Source organism: Excalfactoria chinensis, chromosome 15, assembly GCF_039878825.1.
Source record: "Excalfactoria chinensis isolate bCotChi1 chromosome 15, bCotChi1.hap2, whole genome shotgun sequence".
Classification (NCBI taxonomy): domain Eukaryota; kingdom Metazoa; phylum Chordata; class Aves; order Galliformes; family Phasianidae; genus Excalfactoria; species Excalfactoria chinensis.
In genome coordinates, this window is record NC_092839.1 from 9,623,696 (window position 1) to 9,639,472 (window position 15,777).

At 60.8% G+C, this 15,777-nt stretch overlaps 2 protein-coding genes across 11 annotated transcripts; one reads left to right on the top strand and one right to left on the bottom strand.

The window, feature by feature from the left end:
• The first annotated feature begins 129 nt into the window (after positions 1–129).
• On the top strand, positions 130–11,775 carry SNPH (syntaphilin). 10 transcript variants are annotated; one of them, XM_072350210.1, is made up of 6 exons: positions 130–303; positions 813–861; positions 6,303–6,380; positions 7,071–7,271; positions 8,313–8,462; positions 9,385–11,775. In XM_072350210.1, the coding sequence occupies exons 3-6, from the start codon at positions 6,337–6,339 to the stop codon at positions 10,487–10,489; spliced, it is 1,500 nt and encodes a 499-aa protein (XP_072206311.1). In that variant the 5' UTR covers positions 130–303; positions 813–861; positions 6,303–6,336; the 3' UTR covers positions 10,490–11,775. The 10 variants fall into 10 exon arrangements, with proteins under 10 accessions (XP_072206311.1, XP_072206310.1, XP_072206316.1 ...); XM_072350209.1 differs by lacking the exon at positions 130–303 and adding an exon at positions 635–725; XM_072350215.1 differs by lacking the exon at positions 130–303 and adding an exon at positions 635–725 and having other exon boundaries at positions 7,170–7,271.
• A 133-nt stretch (positions 11,776–11,908) lies between these two features.
• Positions 11,909–14,998, bottom strand: SDCBP2 (syndecan binding protein 2). Its single transcript, XM_072350217.1, has 9 exons — positions 14,559–14,998; positions 13,890–13,951; positions 13,692–13,785; positions 13,418–13,530; positions 13,124–13,285; positions 12,784–12,959; positions 12,538–12,709; positions 12,231–12,322; positions 11,909–12,123 (listed from the first exon to the last, which is right to left on the bottom strand). The coding sequence occupies exons 1-9, from the start codon at positions 14,683–14,685 to the stop codon at positions 12,069–12,071; spliced, it is 1,053 nt and encodes a 350-aa protein (XP_072206318.1). The 5' UTR covers positions 14,686–14,998; the 3' UTR covers positions 11,909–12,068.
• Positions 14,999–15,777: the final 779 nt, after the last annotated feature.

Genomic DNA, 15,777 nt, shown 5'->3' on the forward strand with positions numbered 1-15,777 from the left:
GAACTACAAAATAACCAGCTGGGGAGTCACACATGGAGCCTGCGCAGGCAGAGGGAGCTCGGCCCGCTGGCATTGCTCTTACGTGTCCATGGGCTAAACACGGGCTTGATTTTTCTCCTTGGTCAGGAGTGCCCCGGGCTCAGCAGAACGGAGCTGCAGCAGCGGGCTGTCCCCGCCGGTGGGCTGCGGCGATTGATGCGTGCCCTGCTGGGAGGCAGAGCGCAGCCTCCCGGCCCAGGTGCAGCTCCGTACATCGTTAGAGAAGGTTCAGCCGGCTCTGGGTGGAATCGTGCGGGTTGCACCGTGAGTAACCACGGACCGCTCCGTCCGAACGTTTCCCGTTGCATTGAGTGCACCTGCCCGGACCCCAGCCCGGCTCGCCCCGCAGCCCCGCTCTGCTGATCCTCCCCGCTCCAGCTGCCATGAATCGAAGCTTTTTTGCTTTACTGACGTGCGCCGTTAGCGGGGCTGGGGGGGGGTGCGGAGGGGTCTGGAAGCCCGGCTTTTGATTTATCCTGCTTTTTTGTTGGGGGGGGGAGTTACCATAGAAACCAGGGAAACCCCGCGGGGGGGCGCCCGGGCTGCCGTCGCTTTAAGAGAGCAGAGGAGAGAGAGGCAAATTACGCAGCTGCGACGCTCATCCCTCCCTCCCTCCTGCCTCCATCCCTCCCTGCCGGCTCCATCCCTCCCTCCCTCCGCCGCCGCACCCATGGAGGCCGGCGCAGGTGATGGAGGCCGCGGGATGGTGGGGGGGGTCCCGGCCTATCTCCGTGCCCCCCCGCTTATCGCCCGCTCTCTCCTTTCCCCTTCAGGTCGCTGAGCCCGGCGCTGCCGCCCCCTGGAGCCGCGGGCCCCGCGCAGGTGAGCAGGGAGGGGGCACCGGGGGTCTGATCTGGGGGCTTGGGGACGGGGGGAGCTGCGTGTGCTGGGGGGGTTGAAAGGCAGAGGGTGCTCGGGGAGGGCAGTGCACCAGGCCTGCAGCACAGCCCATGGCACACACCGGACACACGTCATGCGTGCTCCAGCCCTGCTCTGCATGCAGCAGCCCCGCACTGCACACACCTGCACTGAGCCCATAGAGCAGCCATGCGGGCACTGGAGCCTTACTGCATGCACCGGGCCCCTGCAGTGGGAATCACACGTATTGTGGTGGCTGGCCCTGCAGTGCACCCCCACCCCATGTATCAGACCCACCCTTGATGCATCGTACCCATATGATGTGCGTCATACCCATATGGCATGCACCAGAACCCCACTTATGCACCAAACCCACTCTTCATGCACCAGAACCCCACTGGGCACATCAGCCCCATCCTCCGTGCACCAGTCCCACACCATATGCACCAGACACACCCTACGTGCATGCACCGGACCCTCCTTGCATGTCCCAGACCTACACCTGCTCCATGCAGAGCCCAGTTGTGCCTCCCAGCACTATGGGGCACTGCAGGAGCTGGAGCTGCTGTGCAATTGAGATTCGATTACTTAATGGCTTAAAGCTCCATCTCCAAAGGGATGGAAAGCACGCGAGCAGATTGATGAGCTGTGCTCTCCTTTCCTCTTCTCCCTGCAAGGTCAGTGCTGCCTGCTTGTCACACACAAACCCACTGCTGTGCATTGGATGTGCCTGTAAAACAGCAGTGCTCCCACCTTGCTCTGGGTAATGCATGGGCTGTGTTGTGACCTTGTGCAGGGAAGCAAAGGTGATGTCTGCAGGGCTTTGGGGTCTCTGCTTGGGTTCAGGGAGGGCAGTGCCTGCAGATGTGTGCACGCAGTGGGGGGGGTTGCAGCAGAATGGGACAGGAGATGGGACACTGCACTAAATGGGATGGTGCAGAGGCACGGGGACCCTATTTGGGGTGGGTGGGGGTGAGGGCAACCCCACCACTGCCACGTTGCGGCTGTGTGTGTGCTGGGAGGGAGGGGTGTCTGTTGTGCTGGAGGATGGACCCATCGTCTGTGTCTCTGCCTTCCTGCCCTGAAGGAGGGTTTTCCTCTCCCTCCCATGCGGGTGCATGGGGTGGTGGGAGCACTGGGCACCCACAGCTGTGACCGTCAGGTCTGGGTCGCAATGCTGCTCTCACGGTGGCTGCTGCAGGGTTTGTCACGATGCTCTTCTCATGGGAGGGATGAGCCGCAGAGCGTGGCATCCAATGGCCTCTGTTTTCCTGCAAACTCTGGGTGTCAGCTCAGCGTTTTGTAACAAAACAAGGGAGAATGAAAGGAAAAAAACCCATGTGAGGGACCGGCTCGTAGCAGGATTGATTTTTCTGGTGGTGCTGAGTAAATGCTCCACGCGTTGTGTCTCTGCTTGTGCCCTGAGTGCTCCGCTCTGATGTGACCTCAAGCTGCATCCGTCTGTCTGTCTGTCTGCAGGCTGAGGTTGTGTGTCCATCCACCTCTGCGTTGGCCCCACATCCACCCAGCTACATCCCAGTCCCTTCCATCCCTGCCCTGATCCTGGCACTGCTGCTGTTTGCTGGGCCGTGGTGTTCCATCCCAAATCGAGTCTGTGGCTGTTTGCTGTTGTTTTGCACTTCCTTTATTTTTAGCGTGAAGGGAAAGCAAAGTCAGCACAGAAAAGGCAGTGAAGGCTCCTCCGGAGGCGGGTTTGTTCCTTGTGGAAGTGGAGCTGTGATCTGCCGCCCCTTTTTGTTCTCTGCATTCATTGGGGATGTCTGAGGGGGGCTGACGTGGCCCTGGGGGGTCACATTGGGACAGTGCTGGGGCTGCTCAGGGTCACCGTGGCGCAGCATTCCCATGCAGAACGTGGCAAGGGAAATGAGGAGGTTGGGGATTTAGGTGGCTTCAACTGGGGCCTGGTGAGGTGTGCCAGCCCCAGAGTGTCCCGTTAATGTGCTGAGGGATTGGTGCTGCTTATGGGATGGGCCCACATGAGGCCACATCTGCAGCTATTTGTGGCTCTGTGTGACACACGGCAGAGGCGCTGCATGGAAGTACGCCTGGTGGCTGTCCCAGATCGCCAGGAGCAGTGGTGGGAATGGGATGGACCCACCTGGCAGGTGGGCTGGGGGCATCCCAGAGCATCCCGTGGGGTTTGGCAGTGAGCAGCCATGGGAACCCCAGCAAAAGAAGCAGCAGATGGGGAAATCCAAGTGGATGGGGAAGGCTGCTTGCAGCAGCCAGGTTAGTGTGGAGCCTGCTTGCCTCTGTGTGCTCCATGCGAGGGCAGGATGAGCTGGTGGGGCAGGACATGGCCGGTCATGGGGGAAGTGGGCTATCTCAGGAATGTGCAGAAGCAAAACCCCTGGAGGAAGGAGCTGAGGGTCTTCAGAGGCAATGGGCACAGGAGTCCTGCTGCATGCAGGAAGCTTAAAGAGCAATGACAGTCCAGCCATAACGGTGTCCATCCCTGGCACAGCCTGGAGGAGCAGCACTGTTCCATCCTGATGTGTTTCCCTGCGAGGCACCGACCCCAAAACCAAGGCTGAGCGCTCACCTTGATGGGGGAGCCCTCCCCTGTAGCACGGGGCTGAGCTGTGAGTGCTCTGCCCGCCCTCCTCACTTCACTCCATTCCATTACGTGGTCTCTGAGGTGCTGTGCCTGGCACTGCTGCCCGTGCACTGTCAGCATGGAGCAGAGCGCTGCCCACTGCTGAGCACAGCAGATACAGAGTGCTACCAAAGCAGTGATGGCTGAAAGCACCCGGTGTGAGAATGGGGGGAGCACTGGTGGGTGTTGCAGGGTGCTGTGGCCTGAGAGCAGGGTCGTGCTGGGAGCTCAGTGGGGGATTTTGCTGTTGGTTGGTGTGTGGAGGCAGCACTGGAGCTTGCAATGGCAGCCCCATCCCGCTACTCCCCAGGGCTGTTTTGGCACAGGCACAGCTCTGGTTCCTCTGCACACCAGCGCACCCCGAACCCCCCAGCATCGCTCCTGGTGCCCTTCCTCCCATCCCTCATCCTGCAGGAAAGATGAAAGCAAAGCAGAGGAAATCAGCACCCAATTGGGGTCATGGCAGCAAACAGATCCTGCAGGAACCCCTCGGGTGCTCCGGATCTGATTCCCCTCCTGCTGCCCCAGCTCCTGATGTTCATTTTTAAGGTTCTTGGTGTTTTGCTGCCATACCCAGCTTGGATTGCTTCCCACCCCAATATTTTTAGGGATCTCTTTTTCCTGCCCATCCTCACAGCTTTGCTTTGACCCCTTCCAGGAGTCGCATTTATTGGGTATTTTCCCCCATTACAGCAACCTGCTCCTGATCCCTCCTTGCCTCTCCCCATTCCTGCTATTGTCTTCCTGGCTGGAGAGCGCACGGCGCGCTCGGGGACCCTCTCATTTATCTTTGAATGCTTTCCATTTCCTCTCTGTGTGTTTTTCCTAATGCCTAATGGACGAGCAGCCAGAGCTGCTGCTGTGGGCTGTCTGCCACGCTGGGAAGCTCCCACCCAGGCTGCAGCTCAGCGTTTCAGCTCAGGCCAGGATGTGGATCCTACCAGCAGAATGGCACCTCCATCCCTTTGCCGTTTTCCTCCCGAATCCCTGTTGGACTCTGCAGCAGAGCTGCCAGCAGACACTAAGCACGCAGCAAGCAGAGAGCTGTGCTGTGTTTCCCTCTGTTGTGCTTCAGATGGGATCAGATCACCTCGCCTTTCCCGTTCCTTGGCGGTGAGGTTCTGCAGCTGCTCATCCGGGTTCACACGACTGCGCTAATTGCGAGTGCAAATAAGCAATTACCTCCGCCCTCAGAGGCAAAGCGTAGCAGTGTACGTGGGAAGGATGCGCAGGTCTGTCTGTCTGTCTGCCAGACCTGCCCATCCTGGCAGCCCGTGGGCACGGTGTGGCTTTTGAGGAGATGTAAAAGCAGCCTATGGGTTTCCTGAGAACAAAGAGAGCGCTGCTTTATCACCAGCAATGGGAACCAAGGCGGGGCGGTGCAGGAGGGCACCCAGCAGCCTGAGCAGGGGGAACGTGCGCTGGGTTTGCGTGCACCCAAGGGCTCCCTCCTGAGCTGAGCTTTGCTGTGCGCTAACGGGGAATGGGAAAGGCAGGAGTGAGAATGGGAGCTGCGATGGGAAGAGCAGGAGCCAGCCTGGCGCTGTGGGGCAGGTACGGATCGGCACACAGCGCTCGGGGCGGTGAGAGGGCGAGGAATTCACCTCTGTGGCTGCAAATCCCGCAAAGCTCGGCCCGAAGGCAGCACGGTGGCGATGCATGGGGCCAGGCTGTGCTGCAGCACGCGCTGCCGGGGGCCGGGCTCTGCTGGATGCTGATTCATGCTGCTGCATTTGCAAAGCCCCGCAGCCGCACGCCGCTGATCCGGGAGCTCTGATCCTGCAGCACAGAGCACTGCTGCCCCTTCCCAGGGCTTCCTCCCATCCCTGTGACCACCGGAGCCCAGGGACTGGACCCTTCGGTGTAGGGCTGCTCTGGCTCCCTGAGCTCATTGGTACCCTGTGCTGGGATACAGGCAGGTATGAACCCAGGGGAAAGGAGAGCACTCTGAGCATTGGACAGAGTTATCCTTGGGGGAGACAATCTGAGATTTCTAACACAAAAGGCTCCATCAGGGCTGGCAGAGCTCCCTCCTCCCCTCTCACCCCACTTCTCTCCCTGCCCTGGCCCAGAGCCCAAGCAGCACTCAGCGGTCCCAACCACCCATCGATTATCAGAGGGTCCATTGCTGGAGCTGCTGAGATCTGGGACAAATGTAGCTGGAATGTGCAGGATGGGGAAGGGGAGCCCGTGCAGTGCCCAGCCGTTCCCAGCACGCTGTCAGTGCCATAGGGCAGCAGCACTGCTTGGTGCCATGGATGTGCAGAGCTGATGCTGTCCATAGCAATCCTCCTCTGCAGCAGTTCCCATCCCCACGTGGGCCCAGAGCTGCTGCCTGCTGGAGCTGCAGACCTCGGGATCTGCCCTATTTATTTTCAGGCAGATGAGATCTGTGCTTCTCATGGGATTAGCAGCTGCTGCCGCATCAGGCAGAGATCTGTGCTTCCTCACCTGATGTCACTGATGAATGGGCAATTCGGGATTAATTAATGAGAGAGAGAACAGCAGGTGGCCCATAGCAGGGGCAGCAGAGTGGGGCGGGATGCAGCAAGGGGCAGGAATGGGTTTTTCTGCCTAAGAAACGTATGTGCAGGTGGTTGGTTGTGCTTTGCCTTATGAAGGAAGTAAAGCTTCAACCCTGGGCACTGCACTGTGATGCTGCTGGGCCATGGGATCACGGCACAGTCCCATAAAGGTGACCCAAGGAGTGCATCAATATCTCACACAGCAGCTGGTGGGCTCCGATTTCCCCATTTGATCTCCTCTTTCTGTTGCTTTTCCCCTGCAGTTCCCCTGTGCCCAGGACCCGCGGCACCACGGCCATGTCTCTGCCGGGGAGCAGACGCTCATCCACCGGATCACGAAGGTGAATACGCACAGAGAGCAGCAGCGGTGCCCACCCAGGGCCACGGCAGGGCAGGAAGCAGCCTGGGGATGCAGCTTTGAGGATTCGGGGCATTGCATGTCGCTGGATGCTGCCCACAGCTCCCCGACCCCGCATGGAGCACCCCCAGCACAGCACCCGTCCGTCTCTGTATGTGTCTGCCGCAGTCGGCACCAATCTTGCAGTCCTGGGATCTGTTCCTTTCCCCCAGGATCCACTCTTGGTCCCATCCTCCTAAGGCGGTGTTGGTGGATGCCCCCTCCCCACGCAGCCCTGGGATTGGGCAGCGATGCCCAATGGCCCTTGGTCCTTGAGCTGCAGCAATAGCAGACAATAGGGAAAAATAGAGGGAGGAAGCATTTACTCCCCTCCGAGTGTTTCCATACCCTGAGCTGCACTTCTTAAGTTCCTGACTGCAGCCATCGCCAGCAGAGAGGGGGCAGATGTGCCCACGTGTGGGTGCTGCCCACCCCATCCCGCTCCCAGGACTCTCTCCTGGGGGTTCCCAGTCCCTGAGTATGTGGATGCCATGCAGGTGCCCGTGGATTGGAGCGGGTGGGTTTGGGCTCCCCTACCCCCACCTTCACAGCCGTCGCCGTCTCCGTGCCATTTTGATCCCCGCTGTTTGTTCTGTCCTTTTGTCTTGTGTGTTCTCGGTGCGGTGGTTGGCAGTCGCGGGCTTTATGGACGGAGTGGTTTTGCCTCCTTCTTTAAGTCGTCAGCGCCCTCAGCCACTCGGCCTGAGACACAGCCTCTTCTCCCTGCCTCCAGGCGCCCCTCGCCCCCCGGGAGGGACACCTACGGCACCTCCTCGCTGAGCAGCAGCAGCAATTCTGGCTCCTACAAGGGCAGCGACAGCAGCCCCACCCCAAGGTAACCCCTTGCCCGCAGCCCCGTGGGCACTGTCCCCCTGGGGGTACCCCGGGCAGGGGGAGCAGCGCTGGCCCTGGTGCCTACGTGCCATGGGGTAGGAGCACAGGGGCTGCAGGATGAGGCCGTGCTGCTGTGCTCGGAGCTGCCGGAGGGGCTACTGAGCCCCCACAACTCCTCTATTGCTGTCATTATGTCTTCTCTCCGTTGTCACCTTCCTGCCAGCTCCGTGCCCATCCCTCCTGTCCTGCCCTGGCTGTGACTTGTGCGCTGCATGCGTTCCTGCCTCTGCTCATTGCTCCCCAGGAACTGCCTCTGGGGCTTTTGGGGCTGCCCACACATTGCTCTAGGCAGTGAGGCTCATCCCTGGGCTGGGACTGACCCCACCAACTGCGTTCCAGCTGCCAGAGGTGGTGTTGCATCTGGGAGGAAATGGTGGGGTCAGACAGCAAACAGCACTGCCAGACCACCATCCTACCCAGCTGCTCCTGACACATTGCTTCTCTCTGCTCAGCACTGCAGGGCTGCCTGCATGATGCCTGGCAGCTTTGGGCTGTGCCACAGCAGTGCGTGGGGGCTTTGCTCTGCTGCAATGCACAGAGTGTTCAGACCACCCTGCTGTGCTGGGGCTCGGTGCAGCCTGCTGCAAGGCATGAGCATCTGGAGCCGTGCACAGCTCTGTGCCTGCTCCCTTGCCAAGCATGCAGCCATGGAGCAGCAGCCTCTCTCCTCCCCTTCCTTTCCACCCCATGCTTGTTGAGCTGCCCTGGGCTGATGCCCAAAGACATCCATCAACCTCAGCTGTGCTGGTGGCAACACAGAGAGGTTCCAGAGCTGCAACAGCAGCCTGGGATGCATGGGAATCTCAGACCTGCTTCACCATAGCCCACCCCACTGCCCACCTCTGGTGGGACTGACCCCAATCTGGGGTCTCTCTGCTCATGGTACATCCCCCAAGAGGTTGCTCTGGGCAACGTGTGTGTGGCGTCTCCATGGGGAGCACAGCCCCGTGCCAGCAGCTGGGTGACAGCCGTGTCCCCGCAGGCGTTCTTCCAAATACAACCTGTGCAGTGACAACCATGGCATCAAACCACCCACACCGGAGCAGTACCTGACCCCACTGCAGCAGAAGGAGGTGTGCATCCGACACCTGAAGGCCCGCCTGAAGGACACTCAGGAGCGGCTGCAGGACAGGTAGGTGTGGGTTCACAGGGCTCCTGTGGGCACACGGCTCTCCCTTTTTAATGTACTTCCAATCTGAATTCACTGCCACAGCGTGGAGCAGCTGGTGGGGCTGCAGAGCCTGGCGTGCTCACCGGAGCTGACTGTGCTCCTCCCTTCATGGCTGGTTTTTCTCTCCCACGGTTTCTCTGAATGTCAGCATCACACAGTGGCTGAGCTCCATCTGCTCCTCTGAGGGCTTAGGCACGTCCTCACCATCCTGCCAGCTGCCAGCCAGCCACCGTGGGCACCCGGTGTCCCCACACAGCCCTTAGAATCACAGTCACTGAGCTTGGAAAAGAGCTCCAAGATCCCCAAGCCCAACCCCACTGTGCCCATTGATCACAGTGTCGCATCTCCATGGATCTGGAGCACCATCTGGTGAGCTCACCGTCCCCCTGGGCAGCCTCTGCCATTGCATCACCACTCTTTTGGAGAAGAAATTTCTCCTAATGCCCAACCTGGCTGCACTTTGCTCCAACCTCCTTTCAGGAGCTGTAGTGGGTTCTCCTTGAGCCTCCTCTTCTTCCTCATGATCGTAGAGTCATCAGCATTAAAAAAGAACTCTAAGATCATCAGCCCCAACCACCAGCCCATCTCCACCGTGCCCTCATGGAGTCACTGAGATTGGAAAAGACCTTCAAGGTCATTGGATCCAACCATCAACCCATCCCCACCTTAGGAGCTGCCTGTACTGCCCTTAGGAGCTGGTTGGGCATCACTGCTGGCATCTCTGGGCACCTGGGCACAGCCCTGTGTCCCAAAAGTGGGTTTTCCTGGATGCTTTTACCCTAAATCACTGCTCTGAACCACTGTGGGAACTGCAGAGCCTCCTGCTCCTGGTGCAGCGGGGGCCCAAGGTGATGCCAATGTGCCCGCCCCCATCTCGTTGCAGGGATGCTGAGATCGAGGACCTGAAGACGCAGCTGTCGCGGATGCAAGAGGACTGGATCGAGGAGGAGTGCCACCGCGTGGAGGCCCAGCTGGCGCTGAAGGAGGCCCGCAAGGAAATCAAGCAGCTGAAGCAGGTGATCGACACGGTGAAGAACAACCTGCTGGAGAAGGACAAGGGGCTGCAGAAGTACTTCGTCGACATCAACATCCAGAACAAGAAGCTGGAGACGCTGCTGCACAGCATGGAGGTGGCACAGAACGGTGCGGGGCTAAAGGAGGAGGGGGCTGCTGAGTCGGCGGGGGGGTCCCCGGCGAGATCCCTCACCCGCAGCTCCACTTACACCAAGCTGAGCGACCAGGCGGCCGGGGAGCGCACCGCGGGCGGATCGCAGACCATCTCGGTGGACGAAGGGGCCGACAGCGGCTTTGCTGGGGGGGACGAAGCCCCCGGTCGCCCGGACTTGTTAGAAGGGGGAGAGCCCTGCGGGCGGCTGCCCCCCAGCTCCACCTACGAGAAGCTGCTGGGGCTGCGGGGCGGAGTGGAGGCGGGCGTGCAGGCCAGCTGCATGCAGGAGCGAGCCATCCAGACGGACTTTGCGCACTGCCAGCCCGACCTGGACACCCTCCTGGAGAAGGTGATGAAATCCCAAGCGTGCAGCTTGGGCAGCCCCACCTCCGTTTGGGTGTCCGAGATGGAAGACGTGGCGCCGGGCTGCGAGATGCCGAACCCCGCCGGGGGAATGGACCTGGAGCCCGAGGACGGGGAGGTGCCACACAACCCCACCGTGCAGCAGCCCCCCAGCGCCGGCCCCTCGGTGGCCATCGCCTACGCGCCCGAGGAGGATGCGACAGCGGAGCAGGGCTGCGACGGCACAGCGTCCAAGAGCTATTGGAGCCGCCACTTCATCGTGGATCTGCTGGCCGTGGTGGTGCCGGCCGTGCCCACGGTGGCGTGGCTGTGCCGCTCGCAGCGCCGCCAGGGCCAACCCATCTACAACATCAGCTCGCTGCTGCGCGGCTGCTGCACCGTGGCCCTGCACTCCATCCGCAGGATGGGCTGCCGCGCCGTCAGCAGCCCCAACCCCGGGGGCGGAGCGCAGCCCTGACCCCCCCCTCCCTACCCCCCCCTTCGCCCTGCGCCCCGTGCTGCCCCCCCCGCCCACCCCGTGGAGCCGACGGCTGATTGTAGAGCCCCGCGCCGGGGGACGTGGCGCTCCGTGCGCTCTGCTCTTCGTGCAGCCCCCTGGGGTGGAGTCCGAAGGGGCACGGGGTGGGCGTGCTGCCCCGAGCCTTTGTCCCCAAGGATGCCGAGGGCTGGGCGCGGTGACGCGAGGCTCTGTCCCTGCACGCAGCTCTGCGGTGCTGGGGGTGTCACCCCGCGGGCACTTCGCTTTCTTTTCGGTTGTCCGCACACGGACCCGGGGACGTCGCTGCAGCGGGAGGTGGCGAGGAGGCACCCAGCACCGGGGTGGGGGCTGCGATGGGTGCTGCCCGGCCCCCTCCCCAGGCACACTCCTCGCTCTGGGTGCAGCGTTGCACAACGGGACGTGCAGGAGGACCAGGAGGGAACAGCCTGGACACCGAGGGTGGAAATGGGATGGAGTTGGATATACCTCACACCCGAGCAAGGCTGAGCCACCCGCAGCGCCGTCCGTTCCGTTCATTCATTTGCTTTGCACTATATTCACTTTCATTTCCTTTTGGTAAAGCTGGGGCTGTGGGATGGGGCACCCTCTTGGTTTGGGTGCATCCTTGTCCACCCCTCTCAGCCCAAACCCTATTTTCTTAGGGGGGGGGGGGGGGCAGGACACACAGACTACTGCAAAATGCCTTTTTTTTTTGGGAGGGGGGGAGGGTCGGGTTGTTTTATTTGTTTTATTTGATTAGAAAAGCAAAGACAGCAAAGATTGGTCACAGCAGGGGCTGCCCCCGGGTGTACCGAGGGGTCCCGGCCCCCACCGCGAATGTCTGCAGCTTCCTTGTGACTTGAAGCAATGGTGTCCCCCCCCCCCCCCTGCCCCCACCGCAGGACGCTGTGCTCCCGCAGCCCCCCCCATATCCGTGGGGTGGGGGCTGGCACTGCATGCAGTGTTTGGGGGAGCAGCAGTGGGAGCGAGCAGCCCCGGGCTCTAACCTCTCGTGCAATGTATTTCGTGGATCCGTGTACGCGTCTGTCCGACTATCCAAAGCTTAGCCAAGAAATAAATGTAACGTTATATTTGAAAGACAAAACTATATTATATATTTTTTAAATACAGAAGTGGAAAAAAAGAAAAATAACCCAACAAAGATGTAAACCTCCTCCCCTTCCTCTACCCGTCACCCCCCATCTCTCGTTTCCGCTGTCCTGTACTGCAGTGGATGTAATAAACGTGGCTGGGTCTGTGTCTGCTTCGCTGGAGACGGCCTTGGGCATCTGCCCTGAGGGTGGATATGGAGGGCATGGGGGGGATATGGGGACAAGGAGAGGCACTGGGGGCAGGGGCACGTTCCCCAACCCTGGTCTGTGTGCTGAGAGCTGGGGGACATGGGATGGTGTTGCACCAGTAGCTCCCGTGGGTTCTTTTTGGGGGGCTGAAAGGGGACCTCCAGCATTTCCTTTGGGTCCCCTCCCCTCTTCCAGGCTTGGCCGTGGGGGGGCTGCACTGGCGTGTGCCCCTGGGTGCTGGAACAGCAGTGATGGCATCAGAGGTCGGGGATGGAGTGGTCCATGGATGACTTCATCTGTCCCGGTGACAGCCTGCACACGGGGAAAGGGGTCAGGGGGAGCCCCAGAGTCCCCTGGGGGTGCTGTGGGGCTGGGGGGGGTTGATAGGAGACAGGGAATAGGGGGAGCATGGATCTCACCGTTTCACCATGTGCTCATAGATGACAGCAGGGATGATGGTCAGAGTGATGACGTTCCCTGCGCCCGCCAGCACCTCCATCAGCTGCTTATCCTGTGGAAGGAGGGGGAAACACGAAATGCTGTGACACAGCCCCACTTTGCATCCAGGGTGACTTGGGGATCCCCGCACCTCTCAGGGCAGCTGCACCCCCATGGCTCCAAGTCCCCCATCTGCACCCAAAAACCCCTGCACCAACTGCAGGGCTGCCCTCACTGCAGGCAGTTGTGCCACGGGGACAGGAGTGGGTGACACAACTGCGCCCATACCTTCATGCCGATGACGTTCTGACCATTGACCTCACAGATGTAGTGGTGTGTCAGGAGCCCATTGCGGGCAGCAGAGCTGTCCTTGGCCAGCGACACGATTTTCCCCTTCTTCACCACGACACCCACATGCCCGGTGCTGTCCTTGTGCACGGTGACGGTGCGCTGGAACGGCCTGTGGGGACAGTGGGGTCAGAGCCAGCCCTACACACAGCAGCACTGCACACCCACACACCCGGCACCGCTCACCTGTCCCTCACCACCATGACAATCTTCTCCGGGGACGCCTTCTTCAGTGCCCGCTGTGCCTTGTCGCTGCTCCAGCCTGCACAATTCTTGCCATCAATCTGCAGGATCTGGTCACCAAAGCGCAGCCCCACCAGCGCCGCCGGAGAGTTGGCCTTCACCAGCTGCACAAAGATACCCTGGGGACACAACGAGGGGAGAGATGGCACGGAAATGGCACCGGGAGCAGGTGGCCGTGCTGAGCTTTGTGCCATGCGCTATGGGCCATGCAGTGGCACACCTCACCCTGCTACACGGTGCCACGCAGTGGAGCACCGCAGCCTCCCACCAGCCCAGCCCTCACCTGGTCGACGTTTTTCAGCTGCAGCCCCGTCTTTCCCCGCTCATCCTTGCAGAGGTGGATCTCCCGCACGCCTGGTTTGATCTCTGCCCGTCGCAGCCCTGCACTGTTCCCACTCAGTGGGGCGACCAGCTGCCCCGGCTGGGGCCCAATGGGGGTCAGCGCCTGCAATGGAGCCGGGGATCAGCAGGGACATGGAGCAGTGACACAGGGTCACACATCAGCCCTCAAGGGACAATGAGTCCCTTCCCCAGGCAGGATGCGGTTATGGGAGGGGACCCCCAGCCCTCAACCTACAGTGCTGCTGTCTGGGAAGAGGTTTTTCTGGATCTCTTCGCTGGAGAGCGCCAGCCCCATGTAATCCTCCAGCTCGGCCAGGTTGGGGTACAGCGCAGGTGGTGCTGAGGGCACTATGGATATGGAGAGAGACTCATGGGATGAACCAAGAAACCCCCACCCCCCATCCCCTACCCATGCACTGAGTTGTCGGGGACCTCAGCTGAGCCCCCACCATGTGGACACCCCCACATCCCCACCCCAACCAGCCCCTCGGCACCACACCCCACATTACCGGTGCTGGAAGTGACCTTTGGCTTCTCCGGGAGCTTCGGCTTCTCGGTGAGCACCGTGGTGGCAGGGGTGCTGATCCCAGCAGCTGCCTGAGCCTGGGGGAGATGGGGTTTGTTTGAGGTACAGCCCCTGCCCTGGGGTCACCATGGGCACCCAATGGGTCTGATCGCCCCCATAGTGCTGATGAGCAGACACTGACCTGCAGGACCTGGTGGCCCTTCATGTCCTCCAGCGAGGGGTAGAGCGTTGCCATGGCTGTTGCTGAGGGATGGGATGAAGATGGGATGAGGACAGGGTCAGGGCTTTTGAAGGCTGGGTGCTGTGCCCCAAACACCCCTCAGGGACACACAGGGCCAGGCTTTGTGTCCCAGCCATCACCTGCAGCCTGGGACATGACTCAGGGCCGTGTCACTGAGGCCACCACCTCCATCACTTCCCAGAAGCTGGAGCACGTGCTGGGCACGAGCACAAGCACGAGCATCCCAGCAGCTGCCCTGCTCCAGGTGTGACATGATGGCTACCCCAGGCACCCACGGAGGCTCTTCTAGTTTCCCCAGACTCAGCTGGGGGACATTCCCATGGCAGATGGGCAAATGTCCCCATGGCAGATGGGCAAATGTCCCCATGGGCAAAACCTCTCTGTCACTGCTTCCTGCTGCCCTAAGCCCCCCTCCATCTCCCTCCACCCCATACCTGCACGGCTCTGTGCCCCAAAAAGCATCACTCAAACATCAATGCCCACCTCCAGCCTCTGCTCCAAGCACCACTAGAGCCAGGAAGGATCCTGCCTGGTAGCAGCATCCTGAGGTGGGGGGGATGATCCCATAAACCCAGTCTCATCCCCCAGCCCAACTCCCTCCAGACTCACCTGTGGAGATTTCCAGCTCCTGTGTGCTGCCCTTCACTTGGCCCCGTGCTTTTATAGCAGCTCCCATCCCCAGGGAGGAGCCCAGTGGACTCAGCTGACAGACACCTCCCCGTGCCAGGTGGAGCATGGGGGAGGAAGAGGAAGGTGAAGGCAAAGCAGCTGGGCTGGCCCCGGGGAGGAGCACACAGCAGCAGGGATGGGGGCACGGATGGGGTCACTAATAGAGATAGGGACATGGATGGGGACACAAACGGGGATGGGGACAGCTTTCCATGGCTCTGAGCATCCTGGGGGCCACAGGGATGGGGCCACGCATCTCCAGGGTGGCCTCCACCCTTCCCATCCACACAACCCCCAGATGCCACCATCACGCTGCTCAGAGTCACTGCAGCCCCAACCAGAGGCCACCACAGCCCCCTGCCCAGCGCAGGGTGGGCGCAGTGGGTGCCCTCGGCCCCATGTGGGTGTCTGTCCTCCGTGACACCTCTCTGCGTGGGGCTGACGTTGCCACATCCCGCATCCATTCGTGATGGCCCCGTGGGAAAACTGAGTCAGGGCTGCAGGCGAAGGGTGTCACCCCAGCACTGAGCCACACATCCCGACCTGTGTGATGCCATCAGACCCTGTGTCCCCACGCACGCAGGTTCTGTGGGTGCCCGTGGCTCAGGGCCAGCCCTGATGCAGGGCATGGCTCAGCCCTGCGTGCCAGCAGGAAGCAATCTGTTTTACCAGCATTATTTTTAGCCTGCAGTGCCCAGCTGCCCTGGAATGCAATGGGAGCAGCAGACAGATGATAAGCACGGCTGAGAGTGAGCACCTGGTCTGCTCTGGAAGGATGGCACCCATGGCAGCAGGGCTGCACCAGCCTCATGGATAAGGAGTTGGGTGGGCTCAGGCACAGAGAGAACACAGACAGCACTGGGACTTTGCTGCCCACTGCAAACACAGCACATGCAGCCATGCACACATGCACACATGCAGCCATGCACACATGCACTGCATGCCCAACATCTGCACACAGATGCTGCCATGAGCACAAACGCAGACCCTGCTCAAGCACATGTGTGTGCACATAAATACACACTCAGCGACCATTTGCAGTGCAATGCCGTCCTTCAAAGAAGCTGCTGCAGAGCCCTGTGGACAGACATGAAGGCAGGAAAGGGATGATGGGTCGTCTGCCCCCAGAGCAGGAGGTGCAGCCCCGGGTCTCCCCAGC

Excerpts from the sequence above, each read along its gene's own strand:
- SDCBP2 (XM_072350217.1), bottom strand. The coding sequence starts at position 14,685 with ATGCTCCACCTGGCACGGGGAGGTGTCTGTCAGCTGAGTCCACTGGGC. Across the intron at positions 13,952-14,558 it reads GGAGCTGGAAATCTCCACAG|CAACAGCCATGGCAACGCTC; the intron begins GTGAGTCTGGAG and ends CCCATCCCTCAG. Across the intron at positions 12,323-12,537 it reads AGAACGTCATCGGCATGAAG|GATAAGCAGCTGATGGAGGT; the intron begins GTATGGGCGCAG and ends CTCCTTCCACAG.
- SNPH (XM_072350206.1), top strand. The coding sequence starts at position 4,998 with ATGGGAAAGGCAGGAGTGAGAATGGGAGCTGCGATGGGAAGAGCAGGA. Across the intron at positions 7,272-8,312 it reads GACAGCAGCCCCACCCCAAG|GCGTTCTTCCAAATACAACC; the intron begins GTAACCCCTTGC and ends GTGTCCCCGCAG. Across the intron at positions 8,463-9,384 it reads CAGGAGCGGCTGCAGGACAG|GGATGCTGAGATCGAGGACC; the intron begins GTAGGTGTGGGT and ends ATCTCGTTGCAG.